The sequence below is a fragment of the Takifugu rubripes genome, chromosome 16 (assembly GCF_901000725.2).
Source record: "Takifugu rubripes chromosome 16, fTakRub1.2, whole genome shotgun sequence".
NCBI lineage: Eukaryota > Metazoa > Chordata > Actinopteri > Tetraodontiformes > Tetraodontidae > Takifugu > Takifugu rubripes.
Window position 1 is genome coordinate 4186636 of NC_042300.1, and position 20223 is coordinate 4206858.

The following is a 20223-nucleotide window of genomic DNA, read 5'->3' on the forward strand; positions in this document are numbered from 1 at the left end:
ACGCCAGAATCTAGATTAAATGCAGTTGTTGCGTGAGCGGACCCCCCCCCCCCCCCCCCCCCCCCCCCCCCCCCGAAAAAAGCGTGAATCGAATCGGCGCAATATATATCTGCACGAACGATACATGACCAGCAGAGGGCGCCATAGTTTCACTATAGGCAGGAGACGCGTGTCATCCGACAGAAGAATATTTCCAATTCAGATTTTAACGTAAAAATCACACACGCATCCAATTTTCCACCTGTGTAATACGAGTTACAACAATTTCTGTTCATTCTTTATTTACTTGGTTGTTTTGCGCAACTGAGAACGTTGATTTTAACGAACAGATGGAAAATACCAGCAAAATAAGAACGAGTTAACGAGTTAAGTTATGCCTGATTTTACGACATCTTCTGCTGACAATCCAAATGTATCAGGAGAAAACTGTCAGTGACTTTCAATTGATGTAACAGCATTTTAAATATATTCTATGTCCTCTTTTATCTAGGTGTTTCATATGCATTCTTTAAGTCAAACTGCATTCATTATTTATCAGATAGCACATACTTTGATGTTACATGGGCAGTGTAGTTTTTAGAGGGAAACAAATGAGTGGCAATTATCAACAGATTGGCATATAAAAGGGGATTAACCAGTAATCAACTGTACTTTGTCATTCAGGTTGATGACCACAATGGGCTCCATTTTTTCAAGGAATCAGTTGTAGATGTATTTTCATTAGTTTTGAAAGACGATACATTAACCAATTAGACGACAGTTATACATGTTATTATGTGTTTTTTTCCCTCCGTATCACAGCGCAAACGGCCATGCAGCATGTTGTATAAATGTGTTCCAGCCAGCATTAGATGTCATTCCATTATTTTATTTTAAAAATGTGTTCTCCATCTGCAGCAGACTGTCAGAGAGTCCGCAGTTTCCATTCACAATTTGTGAGCCACCTCCCCACCGCGCACCCGCCGCCACCAGCACCACCACCCATCCTCTCCGCCAACCCGGGCGCCATGATGATGATCTGGGATTTTGCCTGCAGCAGCAGCAGCAGCAGCAATATCAGAGATGCTGCCGAGCTCGAAGACGCTCTGGTAGCGCCAACATGGCCGAACAGGGATGTCGGTCATGTACGCATGCGTGAAAGCGGCGCTGCTTTGTTTAAAAACGCAAAACACGTCTTTTTAAACTAAAAAGTCGTTATTATCGGAAAAGATTAGAGGTTTTTCAACCCATTGCCAACGTTAAAACGACGCCATGGCGCGAATTGTCCATTTTGATGCGATTATCCTACATTTCCCACAATCCCCCGCGGTGTTACCATGGAGCGGTGAACTCGACCACCTTCCTCCGTCATATATCTCTGGCAGCGGGCTGCTGCTAGTTTGACTGTGCAAAGACGGCAAGAAGCGAGCGACCGGCGGGGGAGGCAGGCCAGGCGAAGGGAAGGACAGGGGGGAATTTAGGCTGTGTCCCGTATTTGGAATGAGCGAGACCAGACGACAGCGTCCGTCTTTGACGTGAAACCAACTGCTCCGGAGGCTTCAGGGGTGGGAAAGGGAGCCGCGTTTTGGCCGTTTAACTTTAGGGACCGTCGCTGCGAAGTGTGCAGAAACTAAAGAGACGTTTGTTTTCCCGACGAAGAATGGGATTTAAACTGCAGACCTGTGAGCAATAACTTGAGAAAACAAGGGAATTTTTTTTTTTTCCCGTTTATGTAAAGACGTCAGAACCCCCCCTCGCTCTGTGGACGCTGCGCTTTTTAGACGTTTGCTCCCGTTAAAAAAAGGGGGCAACGATGGAATTCGGGAAGGCAGAAAAGTAACCGTAGCTGTTAGCTCGCTGGCTAGCTGAACAGCTAACCTAGCAGGCTGCTAACTAAGCCTGTGTCGTCTTTCCATTCGTGGGTCGAGGCATTGTAGCGTTGCCGATCATTTTTTTTGGGGGGGTGGGATCGCAACCGTCATGGAGAGCCCTAAATATCCACCACAGCGACCCGGAGGGATCTTTTGAGAGCCGCATCGACCCGATTTCTACACGTTCTTCCAACAGAAACCCACCAGTCAGTGAAACTGACCGACCCGGATCAGCTCGGGTCTGTAATTGGGACTGGTTCTTCATACATGTCCTGCGGGGATAGGTGTTATAAAATGGGCAAGTCTCCTCCACCTCTTAGACAACGGATCTCCACATGGAGGTCATGAACAGAACACCTTTATCGAGGAACTAGCCCCCCCCAGCTCTGAACTTTTATCATTTTCTAAGGCGCATTCAAGGTGAGAGAACTTTAGAGGCCCCGTCCGTGCTAACACAGGCCGAGGAGGCATCCTCCATCACCATTAGCTGGGAAGCCACCAATTGGGAATAATCATGTCGGGAGAGGTGCGTTTGAAGAAGCTGGAGAAGCTGGTTCTGGACGGGCCGGTGGTGTCTAATGGCCAGTGCCTGAGCGTGGAGTCCCTGCTGGATGTCCTGGTTTGCCTCTATGATGAATGCAACAACTCCCCACTCAGGAGGGAGAAAAACATCATGGAGTTCCTGGACTGGGGTAAGCTTTGCTTTTTATTATCTCCTGCTTTGGTGTGTGCAGCCAGCCTCCCTGTCTTTATGGTAAGATGATAGGCTGATAATGTTGCTGGTGCAGCGGCCCTCCCTTCCCCATCACATTCCTTTTATAGAAGTTGTGGGGCTCTCTTGGCCTCGCTCTCATCTCGCTCAAACCCTCCCTGAAACTAAAAGCAAGGCAGCTATATTCTCGTGTAATTAAAATGCTTTATGTGTTTTGGAAAAGCTCGTTGGACCTGAAGCGGAAGGCCCCGTCTCATTACCAAAAACAGACATGCTGTAAAAATGGTACCAAGTTGAGAGGGAGTGAGGAAGCACAGGAAGGATGTTGGAGTATTTCTTTCATATCAGCTGGGGAAAATCGCTCTTTAAAAACCGCAGGGGGTTGGTTTGGTCTGGCTTCACCCGTTCAGGCCGATTTCCTCGTCACAGCTTCATATCAGCTAATCGATGGATTCCTCTGCAGCCGGAGCTTTAGAGGAGGACTCGCTGGTTTCCAGTCACCGGACCAGCTTTGCAGTGTTGTTACATGTTCACCCCCCCACTAAGGTTGAAACAACAACAGGAGCCGCGGGGACCACACACACATTTGTGCAGCGACATCACAGGTTTAGTTGGTGCGTGAAGCAGGAATGTGAGCAACTCACTTTCCGGCGGTGCAGAGGCCCGGCACACCTTCCCCACGGCCTTCCAAGCCCCGACGACAGAGCGGGGGAAATTTACCGAGACGATTTAATAATGCCATGACCAAACCGTGTCTGGGCCACTTTGAGCTGGCACGGCGTTGCACCGGCAGCCGTTAAAGAGTAGCCGGCAGGCTTCTTGAAGAGTGGCGGCGTGCGACGCAGACAGCGTGGCGGTTACGCCAGCCGACAGCGGCTTGTTCTGGCCGGAGCGCCGCTGGTTAACCAAAGCAGCCACCATCTGGTCAAGCTCTTCTCTGCTAAAAGTGGAAGTTTGGATTTGGTAAACTTTTTCTGCACATGGAGGGAGAAAGAAGCGCTCTGCCGCTGCTCTGGAAGCCATCTGGTTTCATTCTTCACACATGGATTGTTTCCCTCAGCGCATCCAAGTTGTAATTCTCCAGCCAATCGGCCACAGCCGGGCTGCCGGGTCCTGGCCGGGGAGGATTCTGGGAGATGCCCTCTGTTTGGGCTCCAAGGGATGAGCTCACCGCGCCGTTTGCTTGTGTGGACACAAGAAAACGTGTTGCCGAGTTTACCCAGACGCCACGCGGGACACGCACATGTGTCCCAGCTGTGGCTGAGGTACCGAGTTACCGGTGCCGGTTCCTCCAGTTTCTGCTGCTGGTTTAATTGGACGCAAGGAACCAGAACGTCGGCAGAAGAGCGTCAGAGGAGTCTTCCTCTGCTCCTGTCCAGAACAGCGCGGTACCTCTCTGGTGACCCGGTCTGGGTTCATTTCAAGTTCTGAACGCTGCAGTTTCTGAAACACGGTGAACTCCGACACTCTGTCAGTGCAGATGGAACCAATCATGTCCAAACACATGAACTCTGGATGCTTCACTTGCCTTGTTTACACATCCATATTCTTCACTGTAACAACATGAAAGATGGCTGTCAGGCGTGTCAGGGCTCTGGGTGGAGGGTACGCGGCGAGCTGAAACACGGCCCCAGAATTCTTTTTCGCTGCCGACGTGCCGCGGTGAGGTCTGAAAAAGAGACGTTTCCTCAATCGGTGGGAGGTTTGTAGACGCTGTCCTCTGGTAATAGCAAAAACAACAAGCGTTCAACTCTAGTGATTGGTGAAGACGGAGGGTTATAGGTGAATCTAAGAAACTCCGTCGCCCCCTGGAGAGAGGCTGCAGATCGTCGCTAAGCCCCGCCCCTTCCATTGTTTCAGCACTGAAAACAAACGGTTGCACGGTGGGGTCAAGGGTCATGGCGGACAGTTGAAGTCTGCCCATGGCGCGGCGGTTAAACTCATGTTGGTGTGAGCTGTCGGTGCGGCGTCACTTCGGGGTCGCCGCCGCCGCCCAGAGCCTGACTGGAAATGACTTTTGGAATGCAAACGTGGGGGTGAACGCCACATGTGGTGCACAGCCAAAGGTCACCGAACACCCTGACGCCGCAAAACACACCTGGGCAGCAGCTGAAACGCTGAAGACGACAGTTTAATGCGAGCGGCGCCGGCACTGCTGCGGCGGGGAAGTTTGGAAAACATGCTGCAAAATGCAGCGCGAGGGGCTGCGGCGGCGTGCTGCAGACGAGACGTCAACGTAGCGGGGATAAAGGGCCCGTTTTCAGCCTTACACACTCGTGAGACAACAGACAACTTCTCTCAGGCAGAGTCGGGCTGTAATCGAGGTCCGTTCTTGTCTGGTTCTGTAAACGTTCCCGACCGCAGGGTCAAAGGATCGGCACATCTGTTCTGGATACCATCTCTTTTGTAGTTTGAGGACAAATGCTAGCTAAACGTTAGCGAAGGGAATGATGTAATGCTGTTAGCAGCAGTCTCTTGGTCACGGCGGGCCCAGACAGAAGGCGCGCCAACCAAACTGCCGGGTCCGTGCACGTGAGCCTCAGCATCGCCCCCTTCCCTGAGAATCAATGAATAATTTTTTTTTTTGTTCAGTGACCTTGTTTTAGCTGAAATGGAGACCCCTACATGACCTGGAGCCATAAGGGAAAAGGACACGGGGAAAGTACACTGAATCCTGACTCCTCATGTAAATCAAAGCTGTGCGTGTGTGTGTGTGTGTGTGCCTGTGTGTGTGTCTGTGTGTGAGAGAGACCATGCACCCGACCATGCACCCTCTTAGGTCCGATCCACAGCGTTGTTCGAAGGAAAAGGCTTTCAACATTTCTGTTGACACCATTGATCTCTCACAGACTTCCTGCTTTCCTGCTTCTGTCCTATTCTGTCCCTCCATGGCCACCATATAGGTGGGTGTGGAGGGCTGCAGCCTGACCTGTTCCAGTCCACATTTAGTCCTGGCTCTCAGCAGCCAGCTGTTCATCTGCAGCTGATGCCTGCTCCACCCAACCGGGCCTTTTATTGGCAGCGCGTCCCCCCCACCCAGGGTGGAATGCCCCCTTTCCCCCTCATTAATCCGAGGTGATGTCCAAGATATCGTTGTGTTGCATGGTATTGAGCTGTGACATCACATCCTGCCTGGAGCCTCAGGATATCCTTGTTACTCCTTAGGTTGCTGTTTCCTGACTGTTCCTCTCTGCTGGCTGCAGGAAGGAACCATAAAGCTCCCGTGAGCTCAGTCAGACCCGTCGGGGGGGCATGATGTCATACATGGAAGTGAGACAGCTGGATCACATTGTGTCTTTGTGTCGTCTGGGGCTCGGCGGTGTCCAATATTCTGGTGTTGTTGGGAAGGCGTGAGGTCACAGACGTGTTTACTTCCTCCCCGGTGGACTTGTGACCAACCTGTTTGCTCACTCAACACTCACGATGAGTCCTTTTCCTGTTGTGCATAAACAAGCGGAACATCTTCCTTTTCCTTTGTCTCGAGGGGGGTTGCAAACACCTGATGTAGCTGGAGAACATCTGCACCTTCTCCTCTGCAGGTACCTTCAAATTCCTATTTCCTGGAGAGTCCAGCCACAGCAAGGAAGCGCAGTTTGGGCTGCAGTTTGATTCACATGCCTGGTTAAACATATATTTGGATTATAGCGGCGGGTGAGGCCGTGTTGTTTTACATATTCAGTCATCAACAATGAAGAACTGGTCTCACCGGGCCTGAACCTGGACCGGAAATGTCCCGAGTGCCCTCTGAAGTCTCCTGCATTTCCAAAGCATCACCTCTTGATTCATGACTTGGTTATATTTAGAGCATCTGTGAAATTTAAAGAACAGTAATCAACAGCCTCCCAGAATATTCCCGACTCTCCGGGTGCGTTCCTGCAGACGTGCGGCTTCTGTTAATTGCAGTGTGTCGGAAAAACATGTGAGGAGACGCGGTGCTGTCCCCCCAGAGGACGCTCTCTGATGCAGGTCATTAGCGAGCCCCATCATTCAGCACCCTCTGGACCTGTCTGTCCTAATCACACCGCTTCCCCCTCAGTCCTGCTCATCCCCCACCGCTGTCCCCCACCGCTGTCCCCCACCTCTGTCCATTACCTCTGTCCCTCACCGCTGTCCCCCACCGCTGTCCCCCACCTCTGTCCATTACCTCTGTCCCTCACCACTGTCCCCCACCTCTGTCCCCCACCTCTGTCCCCCACCTCTGTCCCTCACCTCTGTCCCCCACCTCTGTCCCCCACCTCTGTCCCTCACCTCTGTCCCCCACCTCTGTCCCCCACCTCTGTCCCTCACCTCTGTCCCCCACCTCTGTCCCTCACCTCTGTCCCCCACCTCTGTCCCCCACCTCTGTCCCCCACCTCTGTCCCTCACCTCTGTCCCCCACCTCTGTCCCCCACCTCTGTCCCCCACCTCTGTCCCCCACCTCTGGGGCTCCACAGCTGCAGCTCTTATTTAGGTCTGGGTATCAGCGAAGGAATGTGCATGATTGCAGGGAAGTTCCAAAATGGCTTCCTACATTTTTGAGTTTATAAGGCCGGAAAACTGCAGGTGTGTTGGTGTTCTGCTCATCAGAAAGTGGCGGTTAGCATGTCTTCATCTGCCAGGCAGGTCCCGGTCACTAGCAGATCGTTGTTTTTGTCTGTTCTGAGCTGTGCACTGGAACAACGATGCCAAAATCATACAGAATCTGTAATTACAGCAACAGCGTAGCTAAATATGCTCTGATGAAAGGATGAGGTCAGTTATGGTGGCCCATAGTGGGACATTATCTCTCACTCATCCCTCTAAGCAACTGAGTCATGCTGGCAGGTCCAAACCCTTCGGTTCCCGTGGCAGCCGGTGACCTACTGGCTCACAGCCTTTGGTGCTGTGGTGACTTCAGTCAGAGGGCTCGTGTCACCGTTCGTCCATCCCAGTCATCTCAGACTGGCCCGTTCAGTCTCCCTGCTCTTCATCCGCCCAGCAGATCCGGCAGCACTCGTACACAGAACCAACGCCCGCCCAGTTGGTCATAAAGGTGTTTTCAGTTCCAGTGGCGTTCTGTGATACGTCTGATTCATTCAACCTGAGGTGAAATGTTTACTTTACTCTGATTGATTCATCCGGATAGTTCAGCCTCGCTGAACCTAAACATTTCACCGTTTGGTATAAAGGAGCAGCTTTTCCTTATCACGCCAATCGTGCAGTGAATGAGTTTAGGTCTGGATTTAGCCAAATGCCAGTTTAAAACAATGTAATCTCAGGCTAGCACTTTAGCTCGAGTAAATCAATCCGTATCCTGCTCTGTGCCCTTTGTTGTCTGCAGCTGCAGCATTAAACCCGTTCTGAAACCCTCTGGAGCCTTTATTCAACTTCACATACACCACAGAAGAAGACTCAAGAGTGTGTTCTTCTCTCTTTCCCTCCTCCCGTTTGAATTGAGCTTCATTTTCTTCTGTATTAATATTAAGATGTGTTAGCGATGCTAAATCAGCCCCCACCGTTGCTTTAGCTGCACTGTTGAACCAGCTAGTGGACGTTAAATGGTTCCAGTCGTCCTTCCACCCCCCCCTCACTGATTGCCAGCTCACAGCTGATTTCTGCTCTATACGTTCCTGTGCTGTGGAACAGAGGGGCTCAGCTGTGTGTGGAGGGGGGGTGGGGGGTGACTCAGCCCCTCTTAGCCAGGCTGCCTGTGGAATTTGGAGCAGAGGTGCTACGTTGAAGAGAACAGCAGTTGTTTAGATTGGGCCAGGTCAGCCTCTTTGTCCGTTCCCCTTCCTCCTGTCCTCCCCCAGCTCCTCTACCCCATTTCCCAGTTTTGCCTAGTGACAGGGAACGCTGGGCGTGTCCGGAAGCATGCCTGTATGCCGTAAACAGGATGGGTCACATGGCGCATGTGCATTTGGACATGTGCGTCCAGACTCTCTGGCTGGCGTGTAAGAGCAGCAGCACCGCTCCGGCACCATCCTGACGGCGCGGAGCTGAGCTGCATCACTAATAAACCTCTGCAGCACAGGCGTTGTTTGATCATCTGTCTGGTTGTGTCATCGGGAAGCTTTTTTTTCCCCCCCGAAGGAGATGAGGACAGATAGCTGCCCCCTGAATGTGTCTAAATAAGGACTGCGGCCGCTTTAACGATGCTGCAGCACGGTGATGCAGCAAAAGTGTGTGCATGCATTCGAAACCCTAATTTTTCTCTCTGAAGCATCAGTGTGTGATCAGATTTGAGTTTTCAGACGTTTTGTCGAAGAACACGTTGCGTCTCGCCCTCGCCGCTGCAGCCTGGTGGCTGACAGTGATGCAGCGTTGACCTTGGCTCTTGGAGTGGTGGCAGGTTTGAGGGTGACCTCTTCTATTTTAAGACCCCGCCGTATAATCCTCGCTCTGGCTGTTCCCACCTCACCATCTCTACAGCAGACAAGCTCCTCTCCGATAATGTCCGTCAGTCTGGCGGCTGTTTATGTGCATTCGTATTTATAGAGAATTTCTGAGGTTTTCCTCTTAAACTGGCTCCTACGGAGAGCTGGCCTGCACCGTTTCCTCCCTGTGTTGAAGGTCACGTTACAGACACAACAGTTTAACACATGGCTGCTGAGCACATTTCAACAACCCCAAATCCAATTTTCCCCCTTCAGGCACTTGAAATAAGACTAATCATTGCCACAGTTCCCACTTCCTGTGTATTGATTGCTCGTGTATTAGTCACAAGGGGGATGGTTAGCATAGCTTAATTTCCTGTGGAAACATACTTGTAGCGATACCATTTCAACTGCAGACTATCTTAAGAGCGTTTGTGACTTATTATCCACTAAAAATAAAGAACACATTGTCCCATTAACCCATGTTAAATTGGGGACTGTATTCATGAGGCCGGTTCTGATGAGATCAATCTGAGGTTACAGGAAACAAAAGGAGGATTGTTTAATGGACCATTCTGAAGGTGGCAGCTAGCTGATGCTAATTAACAGCATGCAAATCCTTTTCCAACTGAAGGTGTATCATGGTGACCATTTGCAGGTCTCAGTTTCCAGCTCTGTGTAAACGAACTGGTCATTGTAGTGATTGTGTAGAAAGCTATTGCAACTCATCACAACCACATTCAAGCTACGAGCTAGCCTCAACAGGAAGCAAATGCCAGCTGGAGCCAAGTGGAAAAAGATTTTCATAGGAGTCTGCGATGTTGCGTTAGCTGCTGTTTGCTAGTTCGGGCAGGTCCGGCACACTGCTGTGTCAGCGGTGGTTTATCAGCATGTCGAAAGAGTCGTCCTGTGATCACCTACATGTTGCACGTCCTCGTCAAAACAAGGCTCGATGTCTCGCTCCGGCCTCCCGGCCTGGCTCAATCAGCTTATCAGTGAGGTCATTAGTCCCACGGCTCTTATCTAGGTGTGTGCCTGCTGCTCACCAGTTCGCACCGCTGGCTGTGCTGCAGTCCCCACCTGATCTTGGCCCCCCCACCCCATACCTCTGTACTGGGGGGGCTCGTCACACGTAGCACATTTCTTCTGCACTGTATTAAGCATGAAGACAAAGGTGATTGTTCTGCCTGTCCGAAGCAGAGGGAGGGTGTGTTGTGTGTGTGTGTGTGTGTGTGTGCATATATAGTGTGATTATTCTCTTATTTTTGGGCATCAAATGGTAATTTAGTGTTGCTTTAACCTGCCAGGATTACAGGATCTTGAGCTCTCAGGCTGCCGACCATGTGATGTATTTTTGCATGGCAAGTATCAACCCTGCATGTGCAAATATACGCAAACAAGAAGAGCCGTAGTTTAAGCATTCATTAAAATCACCTCAGGGGAAACAGTTGCAGCTAATGCAGACGGTTTTCTGGATTAGCAGAAGATAAATTGAGTGCACCACTGTAAAGCATCAAAAACCACCAAGCGCCTTTGCTAAGATGATTGAGACTGTAAAGCTGGGTCCCTGGGTCCCTGGGTCCCTCCTCTGGGCCCCGCGCTGAGCTCACCTGGTGGGGCAGGTTCCCAGAGAATAGCAGCTATCTAGGGTTACCTCCACCATGACACACATGGCCACAGGGAACCTGCAGCCGAGCCCAGCTGTGGTTAAATAAAATAGACCTGGGTCATCTGTAAAGTACTCTGGTTGGTTTCCCCAGTGACACAGGGGGGATATTCACCCCTGTGAATATTATACATCTCTGTGAGGACACGCCGTGCTTTTGCCTTCCTGGGTCTCCGATGCACCTCCGCATCTCCCATTTTTCTTTCCCCTTGGATTAAATAAAGGTTTGTCTTCTATTTCCAAAAGTGTCCCACTGTTTTCTTCCACCTCATCATCACGGTAAAATAAATGTTTGCTCGATTCTTCGGTTCATTGAGGTGGATCCTTTTATAGTTATGGGTGGTCTCGGTCAGAATCAAACCCTTAAATGGTGCAGTGTCAGTGTTTGGGCTGTTACTAGTCAGGCTGGCTGTAACAACTCCCTTATACACACACACACACACACACACACACTCTCTGTAAGTACAGATGTGTGTTACTGTTGCTAATCTGATCAATCCTGCTGGAAATGGATGTGTGGCCCAGCGTGGCTGCATTCTTCTGTGCCAGCTCAGACTCTTACACAGCTGGCCTTAAAAAACCGCTCACGCCACGGTCTGAGCTCCCACAGCCGCCCCGTTGTGTTTTCCCCGGGAGTCCGGGCGGGTGAAGGCACGCAGAGGCTGCCATAAAGTCATTTATTGGTGGGATTGCTGTGAGTGTTTGTCCTGGCTGTAAAGGCAGACGATTCTTCCAGCTGTCAGCGTCTGTCTCTCTTCTCCTGAGCCTCAGAACCTCCAACACGGAGCAGAAGTTTTCTCCAGTGAACGGTTTCAAACAACGTCTCGTTGGATCACTCTGATCTTTGGATGCGTTTGCAGAAGCATCACCCAATTATCAGCCTAATGATGAACTAGTTAGCCAACAATACCGAGCTAATTGTTTTTCTTGAGCCCGGAAAGCTAAACTGGGATCTTGTGTCTTCAGACCACCACAGTAATGGAGGAAACAGGCAGTTTGGACTGGACAGACTGGTCATTCTGTCTGGAGGGGAAACAAATGAGAAAAGTACATTTATCTGCTACAAATATCTCATTTTCTTGGCAGGTTGTTGCTCTTTAAATGGCGACTGCGTCTCGATGGCTACTTTTTCCCAGCAGTCGATGTGATGAATCTGATCTAATCTGGATTATGTGCGTTGACACGCCGCTGTCTTTATTTCAAATATGGAGGAGGAACAATGGAGCACCTGGAGCTGGTGGCAGCAGCCAGGAGGCCCATCAGAGCCTGCGGCGTGGCCCCCTTCCATGCTCTCCTTATCTGCAGATGCTATCAGGAGCTCGTGTTGACAGACCCGTAGACGTCGCCCTGTTTGTGGTGTAAGTTGAATGGGTTGAGGTGCAAGCTCGCAGAAATCTTTGAAGTTGTGAGAACACTTCCTGTTCAGACATCAGAGAGCGATGTCTCCCCTCCGCTGCCAGCTTTTCCCGCGTTGCCGGCGAGGGTGTTGCTCGCCGTGGCGGTCTGCGCACCGTAATGTGCACGCTCGGAGCACAGCTATTGTTTTGCCAGGTCCCACCTCTCTCCTTTTTTTTTCGTGTTTGCGGTTTGTTAATATTCTGGGAACATCCTGTTTGTGCGTTTAATGCTGGCGGGCAGGAGCCGTTCATTTAACGGCCTCTGACCATCATCGCCCTCCTGATTACTGAGGCTGATGGAGAGACGGAGGGGGAAGAGGAGGAGGGCAGAGGGAGGTGATGGTGGATGGAAAGAGAAGTGGAGGGAGTTGACAGAAAGGAACACTGCACTGGGGAAAAGTTGATGTTGGCTGTGGGATGAGGGGGTGGCGACGTCAACGGCACTGGGAACTCTGGTGTCACTGGTGTGCAGCCTGGCATTAAATCCAATTAAATGCTCCATGGCCTGTTTACATGTGATGCAGCTGATTTTCTGTTGAGTTATTTAATGGCATTGCTTCACCTCTGTGCTCCGTAAAGTGCTAACAGGGCTGCGTCTGGGAGTCCTGGGATCACCTGGGGCCAGAAGCGTCGTGTGAGGAAGCAGGAGGCACGTGTTGGCTGTGACATGAAGGGTTTGGGTTCTATTTCCATCTGCACTTCATTGAATTGGCTGGTTGTTTCTAAGCTACTTGTCGTTGCAGTGCTGTCAGGGTTGCTGGTCACTTTCCCCATTTTGAGGTCTTGATTCAGCCCTGTTTTGATTTATTCCACGTGCTTTAAACAGAAGTGATGCTGTTTGTTTTAAAGTGAGCCTGGAATAGTTTAGAAACTTTCTTTTTATAGATCTCGGAGCTGAACGTTTAAATCAGGACCTGACAGGTAAAAGTCTCAAAGTTTGAGTGGGACATCAGTGTCATCAGGGCTCTAGGCTTCTTCCCAAACACTTCATTAGCTCCTAAATGAAAGAAGCAGCCGTATTTATGTTGTCTCACACTGGGGACCAGTAAACGATGGGTGATTAAATGAAGCTGGGCTTTCAGATTACATTCCCTGTCACTGCTAGTCCATCTCTCAACCAGATTTGGGCGTAATAAGATCAATGTGATTATTACTACTCGCTATATCGGCCCCTGGAGATACCTGAACGACCTCCCTGGCCTCCTACTTCCTCTGTCCGTCGTTTCAACCTCAAAGCCCTCTCGCATTTCATAGGCTTTTGGTATTAACTTGTAAATTAGTATTCCAGCTCACAGGTGTCTATTTTTAGGGGCAAATTTGAGTTAAATACTCACATCTGGGAACTCTGGTGGTGTATGCGCGTATCGTTGAGTCACGTGACCAGGAGGATGTATGGTTCCATGAACTCTGTGAGGAAAGCGAGGTCGTGCGTCCTCAGGTTGCTTCCTCGGCTAGCCTCCGTCCCTCCGACGTGCAGCATTTTTGTGACGTTCCCTCACTGCGGTTGTTAATCCGGTGATGGTTCCCAGATGTCCCAGCATCCAACTGCGGGACTGGGGATGATTTTGGCTCATGGTGCCGGCTGATGACGATGGAACTGCTGGCCTGCTGCTGGGGGGGGGGGGGGGGGGGGGGGGGGGGGGGTCTGAATGGGTCTGTGTGTTTCATCCGTTAGATTTTCCACCTCTTGATGATTCTATTGCGCCTCATGACCGGCGACAACGGCGCGGTTTGATATTTTTATCCTCCTTGTTTTAGTTCCAGATGACTTCCAATCCTTCCAAGTCTGTCACAGTATAAATCCCAATATTTAAGATTTCCCAGAGAGATGAAAGACGTCAGCGACCAAAGTGTGAAAAGATCAGCCGAAGATGTTAGAAATGCCTTCAAAAATGAAGCGGAAAAGTGGCTGCGTGCAGCACGCATACAGATGTTTCCCATTTTTATAATACCTCAGATTTGTAGTAGCTCATGGAAAATGTGGCCGGCTGGATTTGGAAGGGGACGCTGTCAGCTACACATGTTCCCAATATAGATAATAAAATATTTAAATGAGATAAAGAACGTGGATGGAGCTCTGCAGCATCATTGATGATAAGCTGTGTTTTTCCTTCCGTCTCGCACGTCTGACCCATATTTAAACAAAAACAAACTGTTCTGGAAAACTTTAGGGCTGCAGCTGGAATTAAACACGGATGCCACTCACAGTTGTGGGACTCTTGTGGGAACCTCAGAAATACTTTGGTACTATGCACATTCTTGAAAATACATGAGTCATATTGAGAACTATTCCTCCGTGCATAGAGGAAACGTGCTCACACAGACGAGGATGCTGGGAAGGGCTGTTTTTCCAGCAAGACCTGTGGCTGAAGTGGTGATTCTGAAGATAATGTTTCACTTAAGGTGATTTTACTGCTCATGTGACCAGATGAGTTTGCCCAACACGTTTCAGACAGTCCTGACATCACATAAGTGCCTAAATTATTGTTTTTGCTCCTCTTAATTCCTGCGTTTGATGATGAATGGATGGTTAAAGTTACTCAACATTTGTCTGAGTCTCATTTAGCCCCCACAGAGCAGATTTGGTGAACTTTTCAATGTGATGTATCAGTCCCTAATTTAACAATATTAATGAGAAATTTAATGTCAAATGGATACATTTTGCTACACTTGAGAGGAATCAGTTTTCCTAATTTGCAATAAATGCAACCTTTTAAGTTGGTGGTGATTATTTGAACTTATATCATGATTAAAAGAATGTGGTCGCGCCCAAGGTTGAGTCACTCACAGAAACTGTGCAAAAGAGACCTTGTTGTCCCGGCCACATACAAGACACACGCACAGAGGTGGATCTTCACATGAACACACCCTGGGGCTGCTGCAGACGGGTTCAGGCTGCGAACAGAACACACTTTTCCTGCTGTCATGCTGCACGGCTGCAGGATGATCAGCCCGCTAGGAACTCGGAACCAGACGGCCAGACTGGTTTGTTTGGCATTGCTGGTTGTTTTGTATCACCTGCACATGTTGTGTGTGTGTGGTTTTTTTATGTTTTTTTTGTTTTTTTAAAAACCGCACCTTTTCTTGTCCTTATACTGATTTAATCCCTCTACTTCTCTGGAATTTCACTACATTCCATACATTCATAACACGTAATGCTTTGTTTCAGGGTTATTAATGTGTCGTTACACTCAACTGGTTTATTTGGAATATGAACCTTTGTCAGATTTCTCCTGATATCGTCCTCTGTAAAGATACCCCCCCCCCACACACACACACACACACACACACCATTACTGCTAGGCACAACCACTCACTGTTGGAAACAAAGAGCTGCTGTCACGGTGAAAGCCCGATAGTCATCTACCTAAATGTTGTCTAATGGTTCCAAACACGCTGCGCTATAGCAACGGTTTCTATGTTTAGTTCCACCTGTATATTTTGCCAGGGAGTTAACATGCATGGCATTTTTCTCTCTTGTAAAAATAGCTCACAGGAACGGAGCAGACACATTGATCCCTGGGTAAATTTGGGAGAACTCTGTGAAAGAAGCTTTCCTAGTTTCCAGATGGGGCGTTTAGCCTTTGTGCTCTCCTACTGTATGGGTCGTGTTTACCAGCAATACTCGCCAATTGATCAAACTGAAGGGTTAAAAGGGCCAGCTGCACTAAACTATTCTTATTTTACATCTTTGGGAACAATAATTCACTCATTATACGCCAGTTTTAGCTGTGCGTGTGCACATTTGTATGAGCGCTTTGTTGTGGACGCGGCCTGTGGGCTCCCAGCTCACAGATGAAAGACGTGTCTCATGTGGCTGGTTTAGCGGAGCTCCTGACTCAGCAGTCACTTTACCCACCCCCCGCTGTCTGCCCCCAACCCTGTCAGAAGTGACTTTTTAAGCCGAGAAGCAGCTAGATGAACACTGGGGGCTAACGGTGGCGGGGGGGGGGGGCAGCGCGAGACGACATAGCCGTCTCCCCGGCAGCCCTGGCCTTCATCGTCGAAGACGCGAGCATAAACACGTTTCATCTTTGCGGGGTAATAGTTGAAAAGAAGGTCGGGGCGGCGCCCGGGGACGTCTCTGAAATGTACACCGGTCCACATCAGTCGCAATAACCCCCGAGATGAGAGCGCGCCGCTCTGTGTAGATGTGCTGGTGACAAATCTGGCTGCTAAATTTGTCCCCACATAAAAAAATTTAAAGGAGAAAAGATTCTGAAAAGCTTCAGTGATGTCCTGGCTGTTGTTGGCTGTTAGTGGTGTTAATTAGCCACCAGTTGGTTTTAGTGTGTGTTTTTGTGAGCCTGGGGAGTGCAGTGCACCAGCACCACTGCCGTCCATCTGCCGCCCAGTCACAGCACATCAGGCCAGATGTGCAGCGATTGTTGGTCCGTGCCTGACTTGCTCGTTCCCCTGCAACCACCGTTTCAGCGTTGGAAAATGCTAATTTTTTTCAGTCATGACAACCAGATGAGTGTTTTGCCTGTGGGGGATTGCAGACAAACCCAGTTTGCCAGTTTGGCTGGTTTACTCTGAAACAGCAGCCAAAAACAATGTTTGCGTTGTAGATTTTATGCTTTGTCATCCGAGAGAGTCGCATATGGAAAAGTCAAACACTGTTGGAGTGTAATTACCCCGCAGTTATGATTTTCACAGCGTTGTGACCCCGGAGAACTCGCAGCCAGTCCAGGTTGTAACTAGGGAAGTGGTTAAATAGCTGTCCACAAACGGGGGAAATGCTGACTTTGTCGGCCTGAGATGGCGTCTGTCTAGCTTTGTCAGAGGAGGCCGGGGACCCTTGCAGATCCCCCACCCCCCACCTCTGAAAACCTCTTTCTATGGAACCACGACTGCAGGCGTAACAATGGCTGGCTTTATCATTCAGCCTGTGTGTGTCCGGTGTCACATGCTACAGAGGCGCAGGTGGTCGCTAATGCTTCCCTAAAGAACGTTTACAATGGCGGCCACGGCGTGACCTGTGGGATATTTTTGGCTGGCGAGCACATGACAGACACTGATACGTGCGGTGATTTCAGTAACAAGCGGTTATAGACTGTTGATGCTTATCGATCCTGCTCAGTATTGAGTAAACACTCCACGCAAACATCAGCCGTGCATTTCATCTACTCTGATTGTCACAGATGGATCTGAGGGTTTTTTTTTCCTGCTGATTTGATTAACTTCAAACAGAGGATGTGATCAATGGGTGGCCTGCAGGGCAGACTCGACCACATCTCAGTGATCTTCTAAATGATGATGGTTTTAGCTGTATTTTAATTGCTCTCCTCTCCTTCTGTCTGTAGCCAAACCTTTCACCTCCAAAGTGAAGCAGATGCGGCTGCACAAGGAGGACTTTGAGATCCTGAAGGTGATTGGACGAGGAGCCTTCGGAGAGGTGAGACCCCCCCCCCCCCTGTTTTACACAACCAAACTATGCAGCAAGTCCATCACTAAAGCTGTGAACCTACAATTTGGTTTTCCTCCCTTTCTCTTTTGTAGCAGAAGCAGGTGTTCCGGGTTAGTTTGGAGCATTTTCTCATGGACGGATCATCTGTACTGTGTGTTCTGTCAGCTCTGTTTTGTCAGGAAACATTTGAGGGGGAAGATTGAAGGTTTGATAGGGAAATAATACCTCACCGTGTACTTTCACGCTCATACCTTTAATGCCAGAGCTGCAGAAAGGCGAGGGTGTTGTTTTGATAGGCAATTAGCATGTCCTGCATTCCTGCAGAGGTGCGTAGCAGAGGTCCGCTGCACCAGCATGACTCTACATGCAGCTTCAACAACCCTTTTAAATGTGTCTTCACAATTTACCTGGGTTAAACCATCCAGCGTGGCTCCTCGTGGTGTCTCATCAGCTTCGCTCATATCTATAGGGGTTTTAAACCTTATTTGTCACCTGGTTTCAGTTGATAATGTAAAAGTTGGGGAATGTGGTAGGGACAGGTCCTGGAACAAGACTGTTGGGTAATGCTGGCCTCCTGCAGCTACCCTCCGGCTCCACGGTGATAGTCTAGCTCAACGTGGGGTTTCAGCGGTGAAGTGATCTCCTACAGAGACGTCCTTGAAATCTCGACGTCAGCTTTCAAAACCCTGACAGGAGGAGAGAAACCGGGGAGGGGGGGGGGCAGTTAGCAGCAGATAGATACGGGCGGTCCCGCGGGCATGTAGCAGCACTACCAACACAAACAAGCTCACTCGTGCCCCCGCATAAGGTATGTGCACAGGTGAATCACGTCACTAACCTCTTCACCTGTGTTTAAAGGCTTGATTTAATAGGTAGAGTCCAGTTGTTTGTTCAGAGATTCTTTTCTCTGGCCCCTGCAGAAAATAGAAAGAGATTAATCAAAATATATATATTTTTACTTCATTCAAGCGAATATATCTCGTTTCCTCATCCTCTCAGGCCATTGACAGTAGGGTCCACGCCAAACGTCTCTTCCTGCCATAAGGGAGTCGCTCCTGCTGATGTAGCTCTTGTAAAGTTCTCAGAGACGAGCTGGGATTCGCCTGTAAAGTGGACCGTGGCTGTCTGGGCCGCTGTGGAGTGATGACTATCTATTTCCCAGTTTGATAAAATCAAATCATGGAATTGGATCATCAGTCTTTTGGTGACAAAGAGAATTACTTGTGATTATCAGAGACTGCAGTTAGGATGCAGGGAGGATGGAGAGAAGGGCAAAAGGAGGAGAACAGCCCACCATTGCCTAAAACACTGAGCTTCTCTTCCTCATCCTCCACCTCCTTTCTGCTGAGGGATCACTGGGGGAAATCCAAACACTGCAAGAATGTTATCATTGTGTTGCATTAGCAGCATTCCCCAGCTCATTTAATACACTACAGACCCCTCATGCACAGGGCGCCTGTGTTTATTTCACTTCCCAGCCGCGTGCACGTCCAGCGCACTGGCCTGTTCACATGTCGCTCCACATATTTGGCTTTGTTCATCTGAATAATCCAATTGTTGTGTTTGTGTTGTGTTCCTGTGGCTTTTATTAGCAAACACCAGCCCTGGAATGGCAGCTAAAAGTTCGTTTTAACTTTGGCTGTTGGCCTTCAAGGGTCTGTCGCAGCTGCAAGTTCAGCTCCTTTTTTGGCCAAATGTGAATCCAGAGCGGCGTTTGTGTCTCTGTGTGAGTGTGTGTGCGTTTGTTGCGGTAAATGTCCAGGAGTTATCAGTGAGAGGAACGTTGGCAGCTGGTTAAGACCAGGGAGCGTGCTGTGTTTAATCGTCAGGCTAGCACTTGTAGCCGCTCACAGCTGAATTAACAATCAGCGGGTCATTTTGCGTAATGCACACTAACCTGGGGTATCTGGTGTCATTGTTGTTGATTCCACACGCCACTGTTATCTGCTGGTCAGCAGCATTTTGCCAAAAACAAGGAATTTAAGCACGTGAGGAGGAAGGAGGATCAGGATGTTTAATTTATGAGGACTCTTGAGTCTTGGCAAAGCTTTGCATTGACACTGGTTCCCCAGGGGTCGATGGTTGGTCCGTGATGAGCAGTGCGACCACCATCGTGGCCACAGAGCTCTGTGAATAAAAGGCGCAGCCAACTGTTAAACTGGAGTTCAGTAACAGGACGCATGAAGGATATTTATTGTCCAGCTGTGTGTGTGTGCGTGTGTGTGTGTGTGTGTGTGTGTGTGTGTGTGTGGGTCCAAGTTGTCTTTATTCATTCCCCATTACTACTTCCACAGTTTATGTAGCATATGTAATAGCATATAAGCATATGTAATTGTTATTCAGCTGGGTGGAGATGGTTTTTTCCTCTAAATTGCATGTTGGTTGTTGTCCGTGAAGCACGACTGCACGTTATTCATCATCTCACATTCGTCCTCTTGCTTCGGGGATAAGTTCTTCAATTGTTTTTCCTCTGTTTATAACATGCTTCGCATTCTTTGACTGCCATTACCGACCCGTTCACCATTACCTCGCTGCCTCTGTCCTCCCTTTCAGGTTGCTGTTGTAAAAGTGAGAAACACTGACAAAGTCTTTGCCATGAAGATCCTTAACAAATGGGAGATGCTGAAGCGAGCAGAGGTGAGAATTCAGAATTACTGGTTAAGAATGAGGAGGATTGTGGGTAATTAAAGCTGTCAGGATGAAGCTGGGCTCATATCAGGCCTTTGGTGATTAATGCTTTGGTAACATGTCGCTGCTTGAGCCGCTCAGGCTGCGTGCTTTTCTCATCGACCTCCTTCCTGACAAGTTGACATTCCTTTAGGCCCCTCGGGTTTTCCCTTTTCATGCCTTGAA

At 49.3% G+C, this 20223-nt stretch overlaps 1 protein-coding gene across 3 annotated transcripts in view; it reads left to right on the plus strand.

The window, feature by feature from the left end:
* Positions 1–1361: 1361 nt before the first annotated feature.
* Positions 1362–20223, plus strand: part of cdc42bpab (CDC42 binding protein kinase alpha (DMPK-like) b) — a 43317-nt gene continuing 24455 nt past the window's right edge. For all 3 annotated transcript variants that reach the window (XM_029849235.1, XM_029849237.1, XM_029849236.1), the window contains exons 1-3: positions 1362–2542; positions 17267–17358; positions 19924–20007. In XM_029849235.1, coding sequence (XP_029705095.1) covers positions 2365–2542; positions 17267–17358; positions 19924–20007 — 354 coding nt within the window. In that variant the 5' untranslated portion in view covers positions 1362–2364. The remainder of the gene's footprint in view (positions 2543–17266; positions 17359–19923; positions 20008–20223) is intronic.